The sequence below is a fragment of the Festucalex cinctus genome, chromosome 16 (assembly GCF_051991245.1).
Source record: "Festucalex cinctus isolate MCC-2025b chromosome 16, RoL_Fcin_1.0, whole genome shotgun sequence".
Lineage (NCBI taxonomy): Eukaryota > Metazoa > Chordata > Actinopteri > Syngnathiformes > Syngnathidae > Festucalex > Festucalex cinctus.
In genome coordinates this window covers 21881147-21903949 of record NC_135426.1, presented here as the reverse complement: position 1 = coordinate 21903949, position 22803 = coordinate 21881147, and the positions used below count along the sequence as shown (strand labels likewise).

The window sequence follows — 22803 nt, the reverse complement described above, 5'->3', positions numbered from 1 at the left end:
TTACGTAATCTCAGTCACTTCCTCTGTATTTCAAACACCCAAGACATAATAAATGTAGCAGAGGCTACTTATTTCAATGACCAGAACTTCTCATAAGTGATTAATAATTAGCATTTTATTAATGTAATGATGTAATGTAATAAAATAATCATGAATAAGCATAATAACAGCTATCTCAGCAGGCCGTTTATTTGGGCCGTTTCTCGTACCAACAAAACATCACGTTTCATGACTAGACTAACCAAAATCAAACGTTTACGTGGCCTGGATCCTAGTAGTAGCAGTGTCACCGCTTTGACGGTGCATGAGTTCCCCCTCTTTTTCAACCTGACTCGTACAGTAAACAACCAGGACCAATAAATAATAATCACAGAATTATCACGAATTGAATCTCTACTTCAAACATCCAAGATTTAGGGGAAGCAGCTAGTGTAAATAAATTCGATTCCCAGTCCTGCCTGTATGTGAAACAAATGTATGTATGTATGTATCATGTATCGGACCATCAGTTACCGAGCTAGCTAACGTGGCTAAGCAATGCTGAGTGAGTGATTACGTTAATTGTAATGATTAGAACAAATCACCGGATAAACGATAGATCAAGGGTTGCTTTTAGATAAATGTCAGATAAACAAAACGGAAAACTAGAAGTGGGGGGGGTGTCATATTTACCTCGATGCTGGCGGCGACTGGACAAAATGAACCAGGAAATAGTCAGACGAACATTGTCACACCCCCATTCCTATCTGACCAATGAAAGTTGTCGCAGCGGCTTCCAAGCTGACCAATGACAAGGCTTCTATCATCGGTTGAACGGAGGACCCCGCCCACACAACACAGAAAAAGATTCGCAACCAAAAAACAGGTTTCAATCAAAAAACAGATTCGCAACCAAAAAACAGATTCGCAACCAAAAAACAGATTCGCAAACAAAACGAAAAAAATGTTTGCAAAAGATTTTATTAAAATACAAATCCATGTTTGAAATGTTTGTTTTTGTTTGCAAATTTTTATTTTATATGAAAACCCTTTTTTGTTTGATTAAAATTTATTTGAGGTTGCAAATCCCCTTTTTGTTTGATTGAATTTTTTTTTTGATTGCAAATTCCTTTTTTGTTTGATTGAAAATAAAGACACAAATTTCTCTCCATACTGCTCCAGTTACTCTATCTCGACGTTTGTAACAAACCAATCCGTGTCAAAATCGCTGAAGAATTGGACAACTTAAGATCAATTTATTGGAGCCAAAAACAAACACAGTTACTCTAATACAAGGGAGCGGAAATAGGCTTTTGTAAATATTTTTGTTACAAAAAAAATGGAACTCCCGGCTCAAGATGGCGACTAGGTCTAAATGTCATCGAAGACTCCCCCAAGTGGTCATTCACACGTTTATTTATTTGTTTATTTATTTATTTTTAATCACTCACTCACTCGCTCACACAAGCTTACATCACGTAAGCCACACATGGTCTACCAGGCGGCGATATTCATAGGAACCCAGTAACGATCATAACTCAATAATTTTTTGACTTTTTTTTTTTTTTTTTGCATGTTCTAATGGGCTTATGAGAAGGAAAGATGAAAACTGACCACAAAGAAAAATAAAGGAGCTTTCAAAATTGAGAATATTCATAGGAATCCAGTAACAATCATAATTCAATAATAATATACATGCTTCCTGTGTTTCCAGTGGGAAAAAAAAAAGTTTGATGTTGTTCCGGTAAACTCAAGCAACAAATATTGACTCTGTGACCTTCAGCAGACCTTTGGCCTGGCAGAAGCCGATGGATGATAAAGTAAGAACACGTGACCTCAGGTCTAAAAAGTGGAGAGCCAGCAAGAATCCATGTTGGCTTGTTGTGCTGGTGGAGACATGAAGTGGCTGCTTGTGTTTGCGACGACGATGACGTGCGTTGCAGCACGTCCGCCTCAACGTCTGACCAGGTGAGACATTCGACAGGTGGGACCTGCTCAACGTGGGACTTGCGGGGCTGACTTGAGATTTTCTTTTTCATAAAGAGACACAGAGACTCAACAGCTGCCGAACGAAAATAAGCCGCAGTGAGTTCCGTCGTCATTGCAATGGACAGAAGTTACTTTCCTGTTTTGTTTGTTGTTGTTGTTTTGTTACCATTTTTTTCACGTTTATACTGCTTTGTTCAACTTTGTATTTTATTCTTATCTTGCAGTTTTGTGTTTTATGAGAACGTCAACCAGTCACTTGCGGACTCTGCACGGTCAGTGTAAACAAGCAAAATCACAAAATCTAACCCCTCACATCAACAACTTCCAACTTGGGTGTTTCTCGATCCTCAGCATTTCGTCCAACTTGACGTCACAGGACACACCAAACTTGGTACCAAACGTTACATCGAGCAACATGTCAAACTTGACATCAGAGGACACGGCAAACGTTGAACCAAACTCATTAAACTTGACATTCATGAGCGATGTCAACATTCATCAGTGAGTAGAAAGAAATGTTGCATTTGTCTTTTGTATCTGTTTGTTTTTGTTGACATTTGGAGTTTGCCCATCTTGGGAATCTTACCCACAGTTATGTCCGGAACTGTTTTCTGCCCACCTGTCCCATCACGGACCTCAGCTCCAAGCTTCAAACTGGGGACGAGACGGCCGGCGGATCCACAACTGACCCAGAGGGATTTGGAAAAAAATGATCCCGGGTGACCTCTTCTTCGTCTTTGGCCTCTCGCTTGTCTCAGTCACGTCGCTGCAGGCACAAAAGCTTTATTGCTGTCTTGCTCGTTGGCAAGCAACGTTTTGTATGTTGGAGAAACTTGTGCTCATCTGTTTGTTTGTGATCAATGGTGATTGATTGATTCATTGCCAAGTTGATTTCACCCGAAAGTCAGCCAAAGCGTATGTGTATGCGTGCTTTATAGATTGCAAATGGAGGGCCTCACTAAGAGCAGGAGCATTTCCTAAATATTGAATGATAGTCTGAGTTGACGAAACTTTAAATAAATGGAGTTGAGAAACTTCCTGTTTGAAGTTTTTTCAAGTGATGACGAGACGCTGCTTTAGCCTCTTCATCGGAAAAGAAAAGTAACCACTTTGTGACGTGGAGATGCTTGAAATCCTCAACGCTGCATCCTTGTAACAATCCACGGTATAGTCACACAATAATAATAATAAAAAACATCTGAAGACTTCTTCAAGCAGATGTCCACTGAGGAAAGAGAGTATGACAGAAGCTCAGCCAATCAGAGAGCCAGAGACATGGACGGTCAGCCAATCGGAGAGTTAATTTCCCCAGAACAAGAAAGGGCTTCAAAAAGGGAGAATGTTGGTTGACAGGTAAAGGAGAGAAGAAGCAGCAGCTTTCCACCACATCTTTCATTTTCAAGTGAGTTTCAATTTGACTTATTTGCTTGTTCAAACTCCAGGATGGATTTACTTGCTTGTACTGGTCACTTATGCACTTTTAAGTAAAGATCATTATCTAACAGTCAGATAACAAACAATGAAAGGAAAAAATAGCTGCCACTAAATGTGATGTGTAATGTGCACGTGAAATACCACATTTCTCCAGCAGAGGGTGCACTCCATAGATCGTTTAAGGTTAGTATTTGTTGGGTTTGTACTTTTTCAGTTTGTAATTTTCGATGTTAGTTAAAATAAAACAATAAGCTTACGGTCATACGCAGGCACATCATCAAAGCCGCCAAGGAAACAATTTAAAAGAAGAAGGCACTTAGAGGTCAAGAATCCGTGTGGGTGGAGTCAAACGGTTAAATCTACCCAGGTTGAGCCACACCTCGAACTGCTCTGCATCCCGGGCTTTACTCGATGTGGACGTTTGTAACAATTAATCCGTGTCAAATTCGCGAAAGAATTGGACGAGTTAAAGATGAATTTATTGGAGCCAAAGCACCGATCTGAATATATGATTGGCTAGCCGATAGGCCAAGACTTTTGAGGCCGCCATATTGCTCCTCCCAAGAAACGATTCTCGGCATACGATCCTATACATTAACAGTATCGAAATTGCACATTTGAGACAGTACTGAGAAACAGCATGATTTATGATGTTTTACATTTGTTAAACATAAACAAGAGGACTTCAGATATTTTATAACTTGCCTTCAATACATGTTTACTGATGTTTACAGGAGGAAACATGTTGTCTATATATTTTTTTATTATGGAATTGAAGCTGTAATTCAACAAAATATGCCTCTGCCAAATCTAATATTGACTCTGTGACCCTCAGCCAACCTTTGGCCTGGCGGAAGCTGATGGATGATAAAGTAAAAACACATGATGGCGTGACCTCAGGTCTACGTGCAGAGCCAGCAAGAATCCATGTTGGCTTGTTGTGCTGGTGGAGACATGAAGTGGCTGCTTGTGGTTGCGACGACGATGACGTGCGTTGCAGCACGTCCGCCTCAACGTCTGACCAGGTGAGACATTCGACAGGTGGGACCTGCTCAACGGGAGACTTGCAGGGCTGACTTGAGATTTCTTTTTCATAAAGAGACACAGAGACTCAACAGCTGCCGAACGAAAATAAGCCGCAGTGAGTTCACGTTCCGTCATCACTGCAGTGGACATAAGTTACTTTCCTGTTTTATTTGTTTGTTTGTTTGTTTGTTTTTTGTTACCATTTTTTCACATTTATACTGGTATGTTCAACTTTATATTCTATTCTTATCTTGCAGTTTTGTGTTTAATGAGAACGTCAACCAGTCACTTGCGGACTCTGCACGGTCAGTGTAAACAAGCAAAATCACAAAATCTAACCCCTCACATCAACAACTTCCAACTTGGGTGTTTCTCGATCCGCAGCATTTCGTCCAACTTGACGTCACAGGACACACCAAACTTGGTATCAAACGTTACATCGAGCAACATGTCAAACTTGACATCAGAGGACACGGCAAACGTTGAACCAAACTCATTAAACTTGACATTGTCGAACGACGCCGACGTTCGGTGAGTAGAAAGAAATGCTGCATTTGTCTTTTGTATCTTTTTATTTTTGTTGACATTTGGAGTTTGCCCATCTTGGGAGTCTGACCTGTTGACCCACCCCAACAGCAGTTCTATCATCACCTGTTCTTTTTCCACCTTCCCCATCACGGACCTCAGCTCCAAGCTTCAAACCGGGGACGAGATGCTCGGCGGAGCCGCGATTGACCCAGACGGATTTGGAAAAAAATGATCTCTTCTTCGTCTTTGGCCTCTCGCTTGTCTCAGTCACGTCGCTGCAGGCACAAAAGCTTTATTGCTGTCTTGCTCGTTGGCAAGCAACGTTTTGTATGTTGGAGAAGCTTGTGCTCATCTGTTTGTTTGTGATCTATAGCAATTGATTGATTGATTGATTCAGGCGATGCTAAGTTGATTTCACCCGAAACTCAGCCAAAGCGTGTGTGCTTGTGTGTATCACAGTAAATTCTGTAGTCTAAATTTGACTCTATTAGAGTCAATTTTGACTGTATTGCGATAGGGACCAAATAGACCCAGTGTAAGAGTAAACTAAGATTTACACTGTAGGAAGAGAGTAAAATAACATTTTAAAAATAAGTAAATCAAACTTACTCAAGGGTTAAGGTTCAAACTCACGTCCTTCAGCTTGGGAGACTGCCACACTACCGACTGACCTATGCCCCTCCTACTGTTTGCTTTTCTCCACGAGACCAAAGATAATTTTTGGTCTGTTGGAGTTAGGAAGATTCCACGCAATCATGGAATCAACTGCAGATGACATGAACAATATACGAGCAGAAAGCAGGAGCTGCGTGACTCTGGGAGTACACGTCTGTCTCCCAAGCTGAAGGTCGTGAGTTTGTTCCGACCTTGAGTCACTTTTATTTTTGATTTTTTTTCCAATTCTTTATTTTACTCTCTTCCAAGTGTAAATATTACTCTAAAATTGAGTTTATTTGGTCCCTCTCAAAATAGAGTCAAATTGACTCTACAGAATTTACTGTGATATGTGCGCTTTATAGATTGTAAATGAGTGCCTCACTAAGCGTATAGGAGCATTTACTAAATCTGAAATGATCGTCTGAGTTGAAGAAAATTAAAATAAAAGGAGTTGAGAAACTTCCTGTTTGATGCTTTTACAAGTGATGATGATGATGATGTGCAGCTGTTTTAGCCTCTTCATTGGAAAAGAAAAGTAATCACCTTGTGACGTGGAGATGCCTGAAATCTACTTGTAGGTTTGCATTTAAATAAATAAAAAAATAAAATAAAAAAAATCTTGTGAGCTTGTGCGTAACAAACAAGGATGTCATCACAACATGGTTGCCCAACATGCATTTCCTTGAAATGGTTCTTGAGAAGAGCTCTTATTTTGATGCTGTGTGAATCTCTTACAGGATGTAGTTGGTAGCAATTGACGGGCTCAGCTCACTTTATGTGCAGCAGCCCTTTCTCGCATTAGTTTGTTGCCCGCTAATGAGGAAGGAACCTTTTTTTTTTTAACAGGGCGAAAACTGGCACCAGAACAACGCCGTGAACAGGTGAGTTTGTTGATCTAAAAAGCTTTCCATTCCACTTAAAATGCCAAACTGATATTTTAAGTCCTGCTCCACTTAACTCAAAAAAGTCACAAAAGTAATATTTCACGTGAAATACATTCAAAAGTCAAGTGTATGCAAGATTGTCACTCGCAGAAGACGTACTTTCTGAAACTAAAGCGGTACAGGACTCGGTCATGTGATCTTGATAATTCAACAACTCCAGCCAGGGATCCACGTTGCCATGACGACCAACACCACCTGCTGATGGTCCCTGGGTGCCTCATCATGACCACGCAACCCCGACGAGTCCGCTTGAAACCTTGGCTCTTGGCTCAGGTGAACAGCGGCTGTTTCCCCGGTCTTCATTGGCTCAATTCGGATCGCAGCCTGTTCCAGATCCCGTGGAAACACGCCACACGCAGCATGCCGACGTGTCAAGGGGAAAACACCATCTTTAAGGTCTGTCAACTGGGTGACCTCGTTGTGACTCCAACATGCTTCCATTTGTTCTTTTTGCTCGTTTTTGAGTCGAATGTCAGAAAAATAACATCAAATGAGCCCCGGAACAAGAAGTTTCACTTCTGTTTCTTTGAACATGAACTTCCTGTTTTGACTGAAAGCGTTTGACGTGATGACTTCCTCTTCATGCGTTTACTTTTGTTTCCTACTCCAACATATTTAGCGCTTTTTATTGCCTATGTCCCTGCCTGTCCTCCAGGCGTGGGCACTTGAAACGGGGAAATTTCAGGAAGGTGTGGACGAACCGGATCCAGCCACGTGGAAAGCAAACCTGCGTAGTGCATTGAACAAGAGTCGAGAGTTTCAGCTCCAGTTTGATGGCACCAAAGAGACACCCATTCAAGCCTATAAAATTTACAAAGTGGTAAATGCAGGTAAAGACTTTGCTTTGCACCATACTTACACTCTAAAAAGAGATTTGTTGAACCATTAAGATTTCAAATTGAATTGTTGACCAACTTTAAAAAAAAATTGCTTCAATTGGTATTTGAATTAAGTTAATCCAAAATGAATGCAATTAATGAACTGATAATTAATTAAATGTTCAACATTCACTTTGGATTCAATCGTGTGTTACCAACTGAAGCAATTTTTTTTATATTTGCCACCAATTCAATTTGTATTCTTAAATTGGTTCAACAATTCGCTTTTTAGAATGTAAATGGACACAAATGTTAAATATGTGTTTTTACTTCCAGATGCTGCCGCTGACAGTGATGAGGTAATCGTATATTGTGATTTCAGTGAATTGTCTTTAGCCGTCTAACGTTAATATTGTATTTCAGATTCCAAATCTGACAGAGCTGACACTCGGTAAGTCACGTGATTTGTAACCGTGGAAACGCAGTTTCTCATGTTTTGGATGTCTTGTCAGATTCCAGGATCTCCCATTCCATTCCCCCTCCCCTTCATGATGTGAACCAGTTCCGTGGAATCGCCGTGGCCTCTGAGCTCCCTCAGCAGGACTTCCAAATACTGAATCAGGTCAACTTTGATCCTCTTGAGGCGAGCACCGTGGTCCAGGCAAACCTGCTTAGTAGCATCCCATGTGAGTGAAGATGTCCTGTGATGTGCACGGAGATGGGCGGATGCAATTTCCTCATTTGGTTTTACGTTGCTGCAGCAACAGATCTGGACCTGAAGTTTCAATACCGCGGCCGGGCCATGGGTTCTGTGACTGTCAGCAACCCTCAAGGCTGCCGGCTTTTCTACGGACAACTGGGGCCCGACCCGCAGCAAGTCGACCTGTTTGGACCCGTCAACCTGCAGCAGGTTTTGTTTCCGGGGACTTCCGAGATCCTGAGCCAGAAGCAACGTGAATTCACCGAGGCCCTGCTGAGCGTGATGGATCGCGGACTCATCCTAGAAATCTTGGAGCAGGACATCTACGCTGTCCGCCTCTGTCAGTGTAAAGTATTCTGGTCTGGACCAGGCGTTCCCAACCAGGGTCTGCCCAATCGACTGGAGAGGGAGAGGAGGGTCAAAGTGTTCAGCCTCAACGACTTCCTACAAGGTGACAAACAGAATTCTTGAAATTGTGATTGGTTGGAATCATTAAAAAAAAACAACAACAACAAATGAATGTTCTCTCCAGGACTGATCTTATACCAGAAGGGTGAAGCTCAGACTGTTCCCCCCTACGAGATCTACTTCTGCTTTGGGGAGGACTGGCCTGATCAGAAACCAAAAGAGAAGAAACTCATTGTGGTGCAGGTCTGTAAGAGAGACCAAGATCATTGTCCTGATTTGCTGAAAAATCAGATGAAAACATTAAGGTTTTTATGAATATTATTATTCAGCAATGTCCTAATACTTTAATGGGTATTGTTTTATTAGGCTCACTAGTACTCTAACCGAATTCAACCATCCTTTCCGATCGCGCTGTCGTTACATTACTTTTTCTTTCCACAAGGGGGCATAATTTCGATTGGTGTTCCCCTATCATTTTGTCCACATTATCTTTCACATGCAGTGGACATTTGCTTTCACAGTTCAAGAATAATAATGTCTTTGTTGACATCGTAACACGTACAAAAGAAATTCAAGTGTTTGTTTTTAACAGCGTCTAACCACAGCTCACATAGAAACAGTTACACAAAAACAAAAGCACTTAACGGAGTTAACTCATGACAGTTTCCTCGTGCACAACTTGACGTGACTGTTTGACTGGTGTTGATAAAAGACCGTTTCTCGTCCTTTTCAGGTGGTTCCGGTAGTGGCTCGGATTCTCACAGAAATGTTCTCAGGTGAGAACAGCTGGTCCATCGATAGCATCCGATTACAGATCTCCAACCCGGATGTAAAGGACCAGACAGTGGAGCAGTTTAAAGAGCTCCAGAAACTCCTCCACAGTCAAAATATCCAAGGATAACTGAAGTGCGGCTATGAGCTCAAATAAAAGGCACCATGCCAAATCCAAACAGGGACATTGTTTGCATGCTAGTGCACCACTTATGTTGCCGTTTAGAGCATATATATATATATATATATATATATATATATATATATATATATATATATATATATATATATATATATATATATATATATATATATATATATATATATATATATATATATATATATATATATATATATATGTGTGTGTGTGTGTAAAAGTAATTCAAGGGACAATGTTCATTTCAAGATTAAAACACTCGTGCTCTGTGGCTTTTATTGACTTTTTTTTTTTTTTAACTGACTGCTAACCAGCCCTCTGCTAAAAAATTACAATATTCGTTTTAAGGCATGATCATGAGGCTTTTCTTACAAATATTCAGCTGGACAATTAACATTTACATTTATGTTTGTGAAATGTTTCGTCTGTCGGCCAGAAAAGAGACTGAATGTGCACTGTGGCGCCCATGAAGTACCGTGCCGCTACCGGCAGGTGGCATTGTTGTGCACCATTGTCGCAATATCCGTGCTTTCCATAGACAAGTGCAAACTTAGCCGTTGTTTTTTTTTTTTTTTTTTTCCTGTTTTTAACGTTGATATTCTTTTCTTTTATGGGATTCATGTAAATTGGATTGACTGGTATTCGTATTATATTCATCTATGTTCAATAAATGTCGAAAAAAAAAAGGTGCAAACTAGGCGCCTTCTACCTGTGTAACTCGCCAAATTCTTTAGCGATTTTGACACAGATTCGGTTTGTTAGAAACATCAGACGCATTGGTCATGAAGCATAATTAAAAGGTTTGAATAAAATGAAATGCTTTAATACTGAATTTAAATTGATTGATTTGATTTATTTGTATCAGGGACAGTACACATTAATAAACATTTCAGTAAATATGCCAGTCAAAAGGCTATTTTTAATCTGTAGTCCCGAGACAGATCGTGAAAGTCACTCTGGTAAAATAAAAATGAAATTCACAACAATAACAATACATTCATGAAAATACTATTAAGTTAAAATTACCTTTTAGATAACAAAAGCAATTACATTTACTAAAATGTACATTAAAACCAACAAGGGATAAACAAATACAGGAAGCATGAAAACATTCAAAAGGCAAAGGCAAAAATGCTCATTTTTGTGTTTTTGTTTGAATTTCCCCCTGGATTCTTTTGATCTGTACGGTACTAAACAAACAAACAAACAAAAAACATGCAGACAGTAGTTGATTTGACATCTGAAAATGAATGGTGCGGAGTACAACGTGCAGAACTGGACTTTGTTTTTTTCTCCAGTGCCACCAGATCGGAACTGATATTCCGGCTGGCTTTTGATTCCGGGTGACTCCAGCGGTTACACGCGGAAAGTCCGTACGAGATGGCGGTCGGTACACACACCAACTAGAAATTCCCAGCGAGCATATCGTTTGTCGCGTTTTTTTTTGCTTGTCGATCTCACGCTTCGGACCCGAGTAATGGAGGGAGGCAAACCGACTCTGTCGCTCGTCTACCAGGCGGTCCAGGCCCTGCACCACGACCCGGACCCTGCCGGGAAGGAACGCGCTTCGATGTGGCTCGGAGAGCTCCAGAGATCGGTAGGAAAACGGGGCATGACGCTCACCGAGGCGGGCGGGGGCCGCTGTGGCCCCCGGGAGGGGTTCGCAGTTATTCTGAAGTGTTTCTACATTCAACTCGTCAATTTGGCGTCGCTGGGAAAGAAGTGCGCAATTTATTGGCGCACGTTAGCATATCAGCTAAGCTACTCTGCGACTAATGAATGAATCACAACACAAGTTGCTAGCTGCATTTTCCATGCATGTCTGAGGCTCTTTGGGAGGACAAATTGACTGACATTTATTGTGGCGTCCACAAAATGCGTGTTGTTGTTTGTGCTGTGTTTGCATATTAGCTGGTTAACATGGCGAATGTAACTGACGATGTGATTCTTGTTGGTTTTGTGTCTTCAAGTAGAACGAAAGCTAGTTGGCAGACGTGCGCGTGTTCGTTCCTAAACCTCCCCGATGACTTGACCGGCATGGTTAGCATTCTAGACGTTTAGCCGACGAGGCTGCTCGGGAGCTCAACTCTCAACCGGGGAACGGTACTAGTGCGTCTTCTAACCGGGTTTTGTTTGTTTAGTTGTTTAGTTGTCACGCAACTAGCACATTTCTGTTCTTTCTGAGCACGTGAGCAATCTTTTCGCATTGTCAGATATTGTGGCATCAGCCACATTTGTACATGCCATCCAAATAGTCATCTTTTTCTCTTTTCAAATGATTTGTTTTCTGAGTGTATCATTGACTAGGTTTGCTGCCGAAATCCAGTTTGACAAAGGCAAACTCATACGGAGCCAAAGCTTGATGGAACGAATGCCAGCATGCTTCACTCTGGGCGTGGTGTTGTTTTTGCACATCTTTGGAATTCTTAAGATATTCGCCACTTATTGCCATATTGCAAAAGATAACAACAATATGGATATTGACCTCCAAAATCTTATGTCGCCACATATCAAGATTGTTGTCACTAGGCATGGGCGAGTACCGATACCACGTATCGGGATGATACCGATATCGATATTTTTTCTAAGTCCCACTTTCCACGCCCACTTTCATACATACAACAGACCATTATGGCCGACTTTCTGATACTGCACAGTGGCGCAGTTGGGAGAGTGCATGTACAGTAAGCAGGAGGTCGCATGTTCAAACCCCCCCGCCGACTGTACACTGCACATGTGGCCGTGACAATTATGTAAACGGATATTAAGTTACCAACTGACTATCATATCAGGAAATGCGTTATAGTGAAATTATTAAACATGTGTCCCCAATTAGCGTTCATCCCTTTCAGCATTAGATGGCACTTAGAAAGACAAATACGCTCTGATTTGCACCAAGCCCCGTTAGCTCACCTGGTAAGTAACTTGACTGCAGTTGCATTTTTACACACAAGCCCGGGTTCGAATCTCGGTGGGGAATTTTTTTTTGGTACCCACAATTTTCATTTCAGACATGGATATTTTCCAATTGTTTTACATAAAACAATTAATCTACTAAACCTCAGTGCATCCATCATTTATGTAAATTATGTTGCTGTGCAGCTGTGGTGGTCAAGTGGTTAAGTTCGTTGTCCAGTAATCAGGAGGTTGTGGGTTCAAATCCCACCTCTGACTGTACATACTACTACTTTTTTTTTTTCTTTTTTTTTTTTTACTTTTTAAGTTAAAACTAAAACTTTTGTCTTTTCATTTATAATTCATCCATAATTTCTCATTTGCAATTTACAACCAATTTATCTTTCTTTATTCATTTAACATACATTCGTTCAATGACACATTCGCTGCTTCCATTTCATAACACTTCAATAATGACACCAAGTCTCCTGTGGGTCAGTGGATAGATTGGCAGTGCGGTAGCTTATTGAAAAGTGAACAGGAGGCGCGGGTTCGATACCAGTGTGAGACTGGTTGAATTTAAACTTCTGTCTTTTCATTTATAATTAATTCATAATTTTTCATATGTAATTTACAACCAATGAACACAGCCCACTGCATAATAGTGGTGGCGGATCAATCCAAATATCGATATTATTGATATAGAGTAGACAGTATCGATACCGGATCGATACTGGTACTAAAATATCGATCTATTAGTTTAGTTGCAGTTTGGCTCAACTTTGTAGTAGATTGCATGAACACATACAGTATTGTACTCAAAAAAATTATTTTGTTTGTTTTGTTTTATATTTGTTGTTGTTCACTACAATTACATGAAATGTCACAATTATTTAACTACAAGTTACTACTTATTACTAGTAATACTACTACTGTTTCTACGACTACTACTACTATTATTACTAGTAATTAATAGGTAATTACTTTGTAATTTTCACAGTTTCTTTGTTCCCTTCATTAGCATTCAGCTATTAGCATTCAGCTATTAGCATTCAGCTTTCAGCATCCCCACGCAATTTCTCCAGAAATTGCACTTAGTCTAGTTATAAGTGGTATCGGCACTTGGTATTGTGAGTACTGAAGAGTTGAGCACTTGTTGGTCTGAAAAAAAAATTGGTATTGATTGAACAGTCCTCATTCTCACCATAGTACACAACAAACACTTGACACAACTTCCTTCATCTCTATTTGCTATTTCGACATTTGGCTCCTGTTTCTTCACTTGCTCTTGTCGATCGTGTTTGTGTATTCACTTTGACCATTTCATCATTGTGGCATTGCGATTAGATGATATTTTGTCATTCTTATAATTCTCACAAGTCTTCTTGGTGGCTGGTGTATACTGACCACATGCAGGTGGAATAACCAAAATTGTACTGTTTGTTATAATAATTTAAAAAAACCAAAAAAACCCCGAATGTTGTCCGATTATTGAGCCGACAGACACGTCACAGATGTAATGTGTCGGGGCCAATTTTGAGTTATTTTGGCACGTCATAACAAAAAGCATGCTGATCAGTGTTGCTTTCATTTGCAGGTGTATGCATGGGAGATTTCAGATCAGCTGCTGCAGCTCAAGCAGGACGTGGAGTCGTGTTACTTTGCCGCTCAGACCATGAAGATGAAGATCCAGACTTCGTTCTACGAGCTTCCTCCCGATTCCCACAACGCGCTGCGGGACTCGCTGCTCTCGCATATCCAGAACCTCAAAGACCTGTCGCCTATCATCGTAACCCAGGTAACGTTCATGTCTCATATGCTGGTGAACGTGAAGCAAATGTCAACTGACGGAAGTTGCTCAGGAATGAACAGAATGAATTTGACGGTTGCTTTCTCTTGGAAATTGCTTCAACTATTAGGAATGTAGAAAAGTCATTTTTAACTCATTCACTCCCAGCCATTTTCAGTGAAGCAACCCCCTTTGGTCCCGGCTATTTTACTGTATTTTACTGATTTTGCAAGGCCCACAGAATATTTTGTTCGATTGCTATAAAAACATGGAACCTACCAAAAGAAAGATTAGCATCTCATCTTTCATCAGGATTATTTTTTTTTTCTGTTTCCATTTTGCAGCAATTAGCATTATAATACAGTTTAGTTTCATCAATAGTCATTCACATTCACAAAAAAGAGCGTATTGCAACATGATACTGGCTGATCTCTTGTACTCTGCTGCCACCTGTTGGTCGTTTTTTGTAATAACTACCATTGCTTCAGGCACCTTCATATCAGAAGCTGCACCAAAGCCTTCTGTATGCTCTTGCATAAAAAACAAACAAACAACAGAACGTATAAATATGTTTTTGGGAAAGAAGGACAAAGTATTAAAAATGTATTTACACATTTTTGGGTCTGAATGAGTTAATCTTTTTTTTTTTTTTTTTTTTTTTTTTTTTTCCCCCTAGCTGGCGTTGGCCATTGCGGATCTTGCTCTTCAGATGGCGTCATGGAAAGGATGCGTGCATACACTCATAGAAAAGTAAGAATTTACAACTTCAAGATCATTTCATTGGTATTGTTCTCATGCACGTACTGTACAATTTGGTTTTTTTTGGGGGGAAGCTGAATTTGAGCCAAATAACTCCTCTCATGCAGGCGTTGTAACATCTTGACCTGTTTGTCTCCGACCCTCCCAGGTACAACGGCGACGTCAGCTCCATGCCCTTCCTCATCGAGATCCTGACTGTGCTGCCCGAAGAAGTGCACAGCCGCTCGCTACGTATCGGCGCCAATCGGAGGACGGACATTATCGAGGACTTGGCTTATTACTCATCCACCGTGGTCACGCTACTGGTTAGGGAGTGCTCCTCCACTCTTCTTTTGCCGTCAGTCCGTTTGGCTCACTTGAACTCTGGTCAACCGGACCCATCTCCGGATGTCGAAAACCGAGCGATCCATTCATTTGCATATGTCCCAGAAAACAGTCGATCAACTTTGCATTCATGCAAATGATGGAAAGTGAAAATGGCGATTTGTTTCATCCTTTTCAGGCGTCGTGTGTGGAAAAGACGGGTAGTAATGAGAAGATGCTCATCAAGGTCTTTCGCTGTCTGGGGAGCTGGTTCAACCTGGGAGTCCTGGATAGTAACTTCATGGCCAGCAACCAGCTGCTCATGGTCCTCTTCCAAGTTCTGGTGAGCCTCCCGCCGCTGATTCGCGTGACACGTTTGCGGCTTGATGGGCTGACGGCCCTCATTGTTTTGCAGCAGAGGGACGACACCTCCACGAACCTGCACGAGGCGGCCGCCGACTGCGTGTGCTCCGCCCTCTACGCCATCGAAAACGTGGACACAAACATGACGTTGGCGCTGCAGCTCTTCCAGGGCGTCCTGACGCTGGAGACGGCCTACCACATGGCCGTGGCCCGCGAGGACCTGGACAAGTGAGGCGGCTCGCAGCACCTTGACGCCATTTTGTCGCTGCCGTTGGTTACATCGTTTTAATTTTCCCCCAGAGTTCTTAATTATTGTAGAATCTTCACTGAGCTGTGCGAGACCTTTTTGGAGATGACAGTCAGGAGTCCCGGTCAGGGAATGGGAGACTTGAGGACACTGGAGCTGCTGTTGATCTGTGCTGGACACCCCCAATACGAGGTAGCCAAATGTCTTCCAGTTCAAACAAGAAAAGAGAAGAAAAAAAAAGCTTTTCTCCACTAATGCCAACATGTGCTTCAGGTGGTTGAAATCTCCTTCAACTTCTGGTACCGGCTTGGTGAAAATCTGTACAAGATTAACGATGTGGCCCTTCACACCATTTTCCGACCGTACATTCAGAGACTTCTGCACTGTTTGGCTCGGCATTGTCAGCTGGATCCAGACCACGTAAGTGTCCTGACCGGCGAGCCGGCCAGTCGCTGTCAGTGGTCGGAGAATCGCCGAGGCTGAATGCTGTGCATTTGCTACACGCAGGAAGGAATTCCAGAGGAGACAGATGATTTTGGGGAGTTCAGGATGAGAGTTTCAGACCTCGTTAAAGACGTTATTTTTCTTGTCGGGTCTATGGAGTGTTTTACTCAGGTGAGGCAACTACAAAAGGTGTCTCTGGTCTTTTTGGTTCCGTATGTTCACGTTTCTTTTCTGTTTTCAGTTGTATTCTACGCTAAAAGATGGGAACCCTCCTTGGGTGGTGACTGAAGCTGTTCTCTTCATAATGGCCGCCATTGCCAAAAGTGTTGACCCGTGAGCCACGTTGTGTTTTTGATGGGAACGAACCCAAGCAAAAAAAAAAAAAGGTGAACCCAAGCTAATCTGTTGACTTTGTAAATGTTTTAGTGTGAACAACCCGACCCTATTGGAGGTGTTGCAGCAAGTTGTGTTGCTCCCAGAAGCCGTTCACATGGCCGTGCGTTACACGAGCATCGAGCTGGTGGGCGAGATGAGCGAGGTCGTTGACAGAAACCCCCGATTCCTTGGTGAGGCCATGTCCGAACGGTCCGAATTTATATTTATATTCTTTTTGGACCTTTCATTGATTTGAGTCAGCATCAGTCTGAAGCGATTGTGTTGTGTCTATGTCAGACCCGGTGTTGAACTACCTGATGAAAGGTCTGCGAGAGAAACAACTGGCCTCGGCTGCAGCGAAAGCCATCCACAACATCTGCTCCGTATGCAGGGACCACATGGCGCAACACTTCCAGGGACTTCTGGACATCGCTCGCTCACTAGATTCCTTTGCGCTGTCCTCGGAGGCCGCTGTCGGACTGCTCAAAGGTACCCGCAGTGACTTGAGACATTTACATGCGTGTACCGCTAGCGCAGGTGAATGTTAGTATAGACCAGGGGTCTGCAACCATGTGGCTTTTTAGTCCTCTCCAGTGCCCAGCCCCTTGCGTCTCTTATAAAAAAAAAATAAAATAAAATAAAAAAAAAAAAAATATATATATATATATATATATATATATATATATATATATATTTTAGGTGGAAAGATGAATTTTTAAAATTACCATAAAATGTCCATGAAATTGTCAACAATTGATTTTAAAAAATGGCAGAAAAGAAAACGTTCAAAAAATAACTATATGTCCAAAAACAAAAGAAGAAATCCCCCAAATTATGATAAAATGTCCACAAATTGGCAAAAATTCTGAAAATTTATTTAAAAAAAAAAGGCATAAAAGAAAATGTACAAAAGTAGCCATAAAATGTCCAAAAACAAACGACGTTCCGAAAATTACCATAAAATGTCCACAAAATTGTCCAAAATGTCAGAAATTTTATACATAAAAAAAAGGCAGAAAAAAAATGTCGAAAAATAGCCATAAAAAGTTGAAAAATTTTATGAACATAAAATTGCTATAAATGTCAGAAATTTGAAAAAAAGACAGAAAAATCTTAAAATGTGTGAAAATGAAGTCTGAAAAAATTTGAAAAAAAAAAATCCAAAATTGGAAGACGAATGGTAGAAGAAAATATTTTGGTGTTCGATGCTGTTATGGTGCAGTCCTAATTAGCTCTCTGTACACACTAACAGAGTATTTAGTTCATCACAGTGTTCAAATGTTTTGTGGCTTCAGACAGGTTTTTGGACATTTATTTGGCCTAAAATGCCTCTTTTAACAGTAAATGTTGCTGTTGCTGACCCTAGTAGTACTCATGAGCACTCCAATTGTGGGCTCCAAATAGAATCTCCCTGAAATGTGGCATACGCAGGAATTATTGGATCTCACTGCAGAGGGAGGTGGATGAGACGATGAAGCACAGATGTTTTTGACCTGAAACAATGATGTCATGAGCTTGAAATTTTGACCCGATAGGTACGGCGCTGGTGCTTGGTCGTCTGCCTCTAGACAAGATCGCAGAGTGCCTCAGTGACTTGTGTGCTGTTCAGGTTGCAGCCCTGAAAAAGGTGCGGTCCTCCTTTTTCCGAGTCTTCCGTCTATTTTCGGGCAGGCGAGCAAAAACATGTCTTTCCGTTGCAGCTTCTGGCCGAGGAATCAACAAACGGTCGTTCGGCCGATCCAACCGTCTGGCTGGACAGACTAGCCGTCATCTTCAGGTGAGTCTTGATCTTCCGACTGGCCTGTTAACGCAGATGGAGAACTCAGTGCTGGCCTGTTTCAGACACACGAACCCCATCGTGGAGAACGGACAGACGCACCCGTGTCAGAAGGTCATCCAGGAGGTAAAGTATCTAACTTCTGCTTTCACAACAGCAAATGCATCTGGTGTTCCACTCTTGTGTTTATACGCTGGTAGATCTGGCCCGTGCTGTCCGAGACGCTCAACACTCACCAGGCGGACAACCGAATTGTGGAACGATGCTGCCGCTGCCTCCGTTTTGCTGTGCGCTGTGTCGGAAAAGGCTCCGCCTCCCTACTGCAGCCACTGGTTACTCAGGTGAAAGAAGTGGGCAGTCATTGAAATGGCTTGAAGATGTATGGATGCTCATGTGTTGTTTGCGTCATCAGATGGTGAGCGTATACCGGGTGTATCCGCACTCGTGCTTCTTGTACTTGGGCAGCATCCTGGTGGACGAGTACGGGATGGAGGAGGGCTGTCGACAGGGTCTGCTCGACATGTTGCAGGTGGGCTGCCAAATGACTCTCACGGCAGTTGGTCAGTAAATGCCCGCTTGTGATAACGGGGTCATCATCTTTCCCTGGTAGGCTCTGTGCATGCCGACGTTTCAGCTTTTGGAGCAGGCCAACGGTCTACTCAACCACCCTGACACTGTCGATGACCTCTTCCGACTGGCGACCAGGTGCGTTGTGTCCACACGATGTCACCTTCTTCTTGGGCTTTCTGTGTGTGATGTGTGATCTTTGTGTTCAGGTTTGTGCAACGGAGTCCCGTCACGCTGCTTAGGAGCAGCATTATTGTTCACATCATCCAGTGCGCCATCGCCGCCACCTCGCTGGACCACAGAGACGCCAACTGCAGCGTCATGAAGTTTGTGCGAGATCTCATCCACACCGGCGTGGCCAATGACGTAAGAGCAGGAATTCTTCTATCTAGGCATGGGCTGATTAGTATGGAGGACCAAAAATGACAACATAATAAAAGTGGAAATAAAAACAGATATAAAAAATAAAATTCACAAATTAAATACAAAAAATAAATATAAATATGGAAATAAAAACAGCAAATAGATATAAATCTATCTATCTATATATCTATCTATCAGTAGTAAGCCTTTTTTCTTTTTTTTTCTTTTTTTTCAAATGACCATGTATAGTAAGGGTTTTTTTTTTTTTTAAATGACCATATATAGTAAAGCATTATTTTTTTTAAACGACCATGTATATAAGGCATTGTTTTTTAACGACCATCTATAGTAAGGCATTTAAAAAAAAAAAAACGGCCATGTATATTGTAAGGCATTTTTTTCTTTTTTTAACAACCATGTAAGGGTTTTTTTTTTTTTTTTTTTTTTTTTTTTTATAAACGACCATGTATAATAAGGCTTTTTTTTTTAAATTGCCATGTATAGTAAGGCATTTTTTTTTAAACAGCCATCTATAGCAAGGCATTAAAAAAACAAAAAAACAAAAAAAAAAACAACCATGTATAGTAAGGCGCTTTTTTTTAAATGGCCATGTATAGTAAGGCATTTTTTTTTTTTTGAAAAACCATGTATAGTAAGGCATTTTTTTTTAAACGGCCATCTATAGTAAGGCATTGAAAAAAAAACAAAAAAAAGAAAAAAACGACCATGTAGAGTAAGGCATTTTTAAATTGGCATTATTTTTATTTTTTTTAAACGGCCATGTAGAATGAGTTTTTTTTTTTTTTTTTTTTTTTTTTTTTTTTTTAAATGGCCATGTATAGTAAGGCATTTTTTTTTAAACAACTATGTATAGTAAGGCATTTTTTTAAACGGCCATCTATAGTAAGGCATTGAAAAAAATGTAGAGTAAGGCGTTTATTTCTATTTTTAAATTGCCATGTATAAAGTAAGGCTTTTTTTTTTTTTTTTTATAAACGACCATGTATAATAAGGCTTTTTTTTTTTTAAACAACCATCTATAGTAAGGCATTTAAAAAAAAAACGACCATGTATTGTAAGGCTTTTTTTTTCTCCCAAAAAAATGACCATGTATAGTAAGGCATTTTTTTTTTTCTCCCAGAAAAATGACCATGTATAGTAAGGCATTTTTTTTCTACCTAAAAAACGACCATGTATAGTAAGGCATTTTTTTTCTCCCCAAAAAACGACCATGTATAGTAAGGCATTTTTTTTTCTCCCAAAAAAACGACCACGTATAGTAAGGCATTTTTTTTCTCCCCAAAAAACGACCATGTATAGTAAGGCATTTTTTTTTCTCCCAAAAAAACGACCACGTATAGTAAGGCATTTTTTTTCTCCCAAAAAAACGACAATGTATAGTAAGGTTTTTTTTTTTTTTTTAAACAACCATCTATAGTAAGGCATTAAAAAAAAAAACGACCATGTATAGTAAGGCTTTTTATTTCTCCCAAAAAAACGACCATGTATAGTAAGGCTTTTTTTTTTTCTCCCAGAAAAACGACCATGTATAGTAAGGCGCTTTTTTTTAAATGGCCATGTATAGTAAGGCATTTTTTTTTTTTTGAAAAACCATGTATAGTAAGGCATTTTTTTTTAAACAGCCATCTATAGCAAGGCATTAAAAAAACAAAAAAACAAAAAAAAAAACAACCATGTATAGTAAGGCGCTTTTTTTTAAATGGCCATGTATAGTAAGGCATTTTTTTTTTTTTGAAAAACCATGTATAGTAAGGCATTTTTTTTTTAAACGGCCATCTATAGTAAGGCATTGAAAAAAAAACAAAAAAAAGAAAAAAACGACCATGTAGAGTAAGGCATTTTTAAATTGGCATTATTTTTATTTTTTTTAAACGGCCATGTAGAATGAGTTTTTTTTTTTTTTTTTTTTTTTTTTTTTTTTAAATGGCCATGTATAGTAAGGCATTTTTTTTTAAACAACTATGTATAGTAAGGCATTTTTTTAAACGGCCATCTATAGTAAGGCATTGAAAAAAATGTAGAGTAAGGCGTTTATTTCTATTTTTAAATTGCCATGTATAAAGTAAGGCTTTTTTTTTTTTTTTTTTATAAACGACCATGTATAATAAGGCTTTTTTTTTTTTAAACAACCATCTATAGTAAGGCATTTAAAAAAAAAACGACCATGTATTGTAAGGCTTTTTTTTTCTCCCAAAAAAATGACCATGTATAGTAAGGCATTTTTTTTTTTCTCCCAGAAAAATGACCATGTATAGTAAGGCATTTTTTTTCTACCTAAAAAACGACCATGTATAGTAAGGCATTTTTTTTCTCCCCAAAAAACGACCATGTATAGTAAGGCATTTTTTTTTCTCCCAAAAAAACGACCACGTATAGTAAGGCATTTTTTTTCTCCCCAAAAAACGACCATGTATAGTAAGGCATTTTTTTTTCTCCCAAAAAAACGACCACGTATAGTAAGGCATTTTTTTTCTCCCAAAAAAACGACAATGTATAGTAAGGTTTTTTTTTTTTTTTTAAACAACCATCTATAGTAAGGCATTAAAAAAAAAAACGACCATGTATAGTAAGGCTTTTTATTTCTCCCAAAAAAACGACCATGTATAGTAAGGCTTTTTTTTTTTCTCCCAGAAAAACGACCATGTATAGTAAGGCGCTTTTTTTTAAATGGCCATGTATAGTAAGGCATTTTTTTTTTTTTGAAAAACCATGTATAGTAAGGCATTTTTTTTTAAACGGCCATCTATAGTAAGGCATTGAAAAAAAAACAAAAAAAAGAAAAAAACGACCATGTAGAGTAAGGCATTTTTAAATTGGCATTATTTTTATTTTTTTTAAACGGCCATGTAGAATGAGTTTTTTTTTTTTTTTTTTTTTTTTTTTTTTTTTAAATGGCCATGTATAGTAAGGCATTTTTTTTTAAACAACTATGTATAGTAAGGCATTTTTTTAAACGGCCATCTATAGTAAGGCATTGAAAAAAATGTAGAGTAAGGCGTTTATTTCTATTTTTAAATTGCCATGTATAAAGTAAGGCTTTTTTTTTTTTTTTTTATAAACGACCATGTATAATAAGGCTTTTTTTTTTTTAAACAACCATCTATAGTAAGGCATTTAAAAAAAAAACGACCATGTATTGTAAGGCTTTTTTTTTCTCCCAAAAAAATGACCATGTATAGTAAGGCATTTTTTTTTTTCTCCCAGAAAAATGACCATGTATAGTAAGGCATTTTTTTTCTACCTAAAAAACGACCATGTATAGTAAGGCATTTTTTTTCTCCCCAAAAAACGACCATGTATAGTAAGGCATTTTTTTTTCTCCCAAAAAAACGACCACGTATAGTAAGGCATTTTTTTTCTCCCAAAAAAACGACAATGTATAGTAAGGTTTTTTTTTTTTTTTTAAACAACCATCTATAGTAAGGCATTAAAAAAAAAAACGACCATGTATAGTAAGGCTTTTTATTTCTCCCAAAAAAACGACCATGT

At 39.6% G+C, this 22803-nt stretch overlaps 3 protein-coding genes and 1 long non-coding RNA gene across 5 annotated transcripts; all 4 read left to right on the top strand.

Moving 5' to 3' along the window:
* Positions 1–1790: 1790 nt before the first annotated feature.
* Positions 1791–3003, top strand: LOC144003884 (uncharacterized). The gene is made up of 4 exons (XR_013279121.1): positions 1791–1947; positions 2023–2064; positions 2193–2240; positions 2320–3003. It is a non-coding gene; the product is annotated as an uncharacterized LOC144003884 (long non-coding RNA).
* A 1258-nt stretch (positions 3004–4261) lies between these two features.
* LOC144003204 (uncharacterized) lies at positions 4262–5188 on the top strand. Its single transcript, XM_077499195.1, has 5 exons — positions 4262–4427; positions 4502–4543; positions 4686–4733; positions 4813–4959; positions 5065–5188. The coding sequence occupies exons 1-5, from the start codon at positions 4330–4332 to the stop codon at positions 5186–5188; spliced, it is 459 nt and encodes a 152-aa protein (XP_077355321.1). The 5' UTR covers positions 4262–4329.
* Positions 5189–6361: 1173 nt separating this feature from the next.
* Positions 6362–9433, top strand: irf5 (interferon regulatory factor 5). Of its 2 annotated transcripts, none has more exons than XM_077500544.1 (9): positions 6362–6494; positions 6718–6953; positions 7213–7387; positions 7712–7734; positions 7799–7826; positions 7888–8061; positions 8143–8526; positions 8608–8726; positions 9217–9433. In XM_077500544.1, the coding sequence occupies exons 2-9, from the start codon at positions 6759–6761 to the stop codon at positions 9382–9384; spliced, it is 1266 nt and encodes a 421-aa protein (XP_077356670.1). In that variant the 5' UTR covers positions 6362–6494; positions 6718–6758; the 3' UTR covers positions 9385–9433. The 2 variants fall into 2 exon arrangements, with proteins under 2 accessions (XP_077356670.1, XP_077356669.1); XM_077500543.1 differs by having other exon boundaries at positions 8137–8526.
* Positions 9434–10707: 1274 nt separating this feature from the next.
* On the top strand, positions 10708–19385 carry tnpo3 (transportin 3). Its single transcript, XM_077499706.1, has 19 exons — positions 10708–11008; positions 13904–14104; positions 14772–14845; positions 15003–15159; positions 15357–15500; positions 15573–15748; positions 15821–15959; positions 16041–16187; positions 16275–16382; positions 16453–16544; positions 16638–16777; positions 16884–17075; positions 18122–18213; positions 18287–18363; positions 18429–18489; positions 18564–18704; positions 18776–18892; positions 18974–19068; positions 19140–19385. Exons 1-19 carry the CDS (start codon positions 10889–10891, stop codon positions 19354–19356), a joined length of 2490 nt encoding a protein of 829 aa, XP_077355832.1. The 5' UTR covers positions 10708–10888; the 3' UTR covers positions 19357–19385.
* The last annotated feature ends 3418 nt before the right edge of the window (positions 19386–22803 follow it).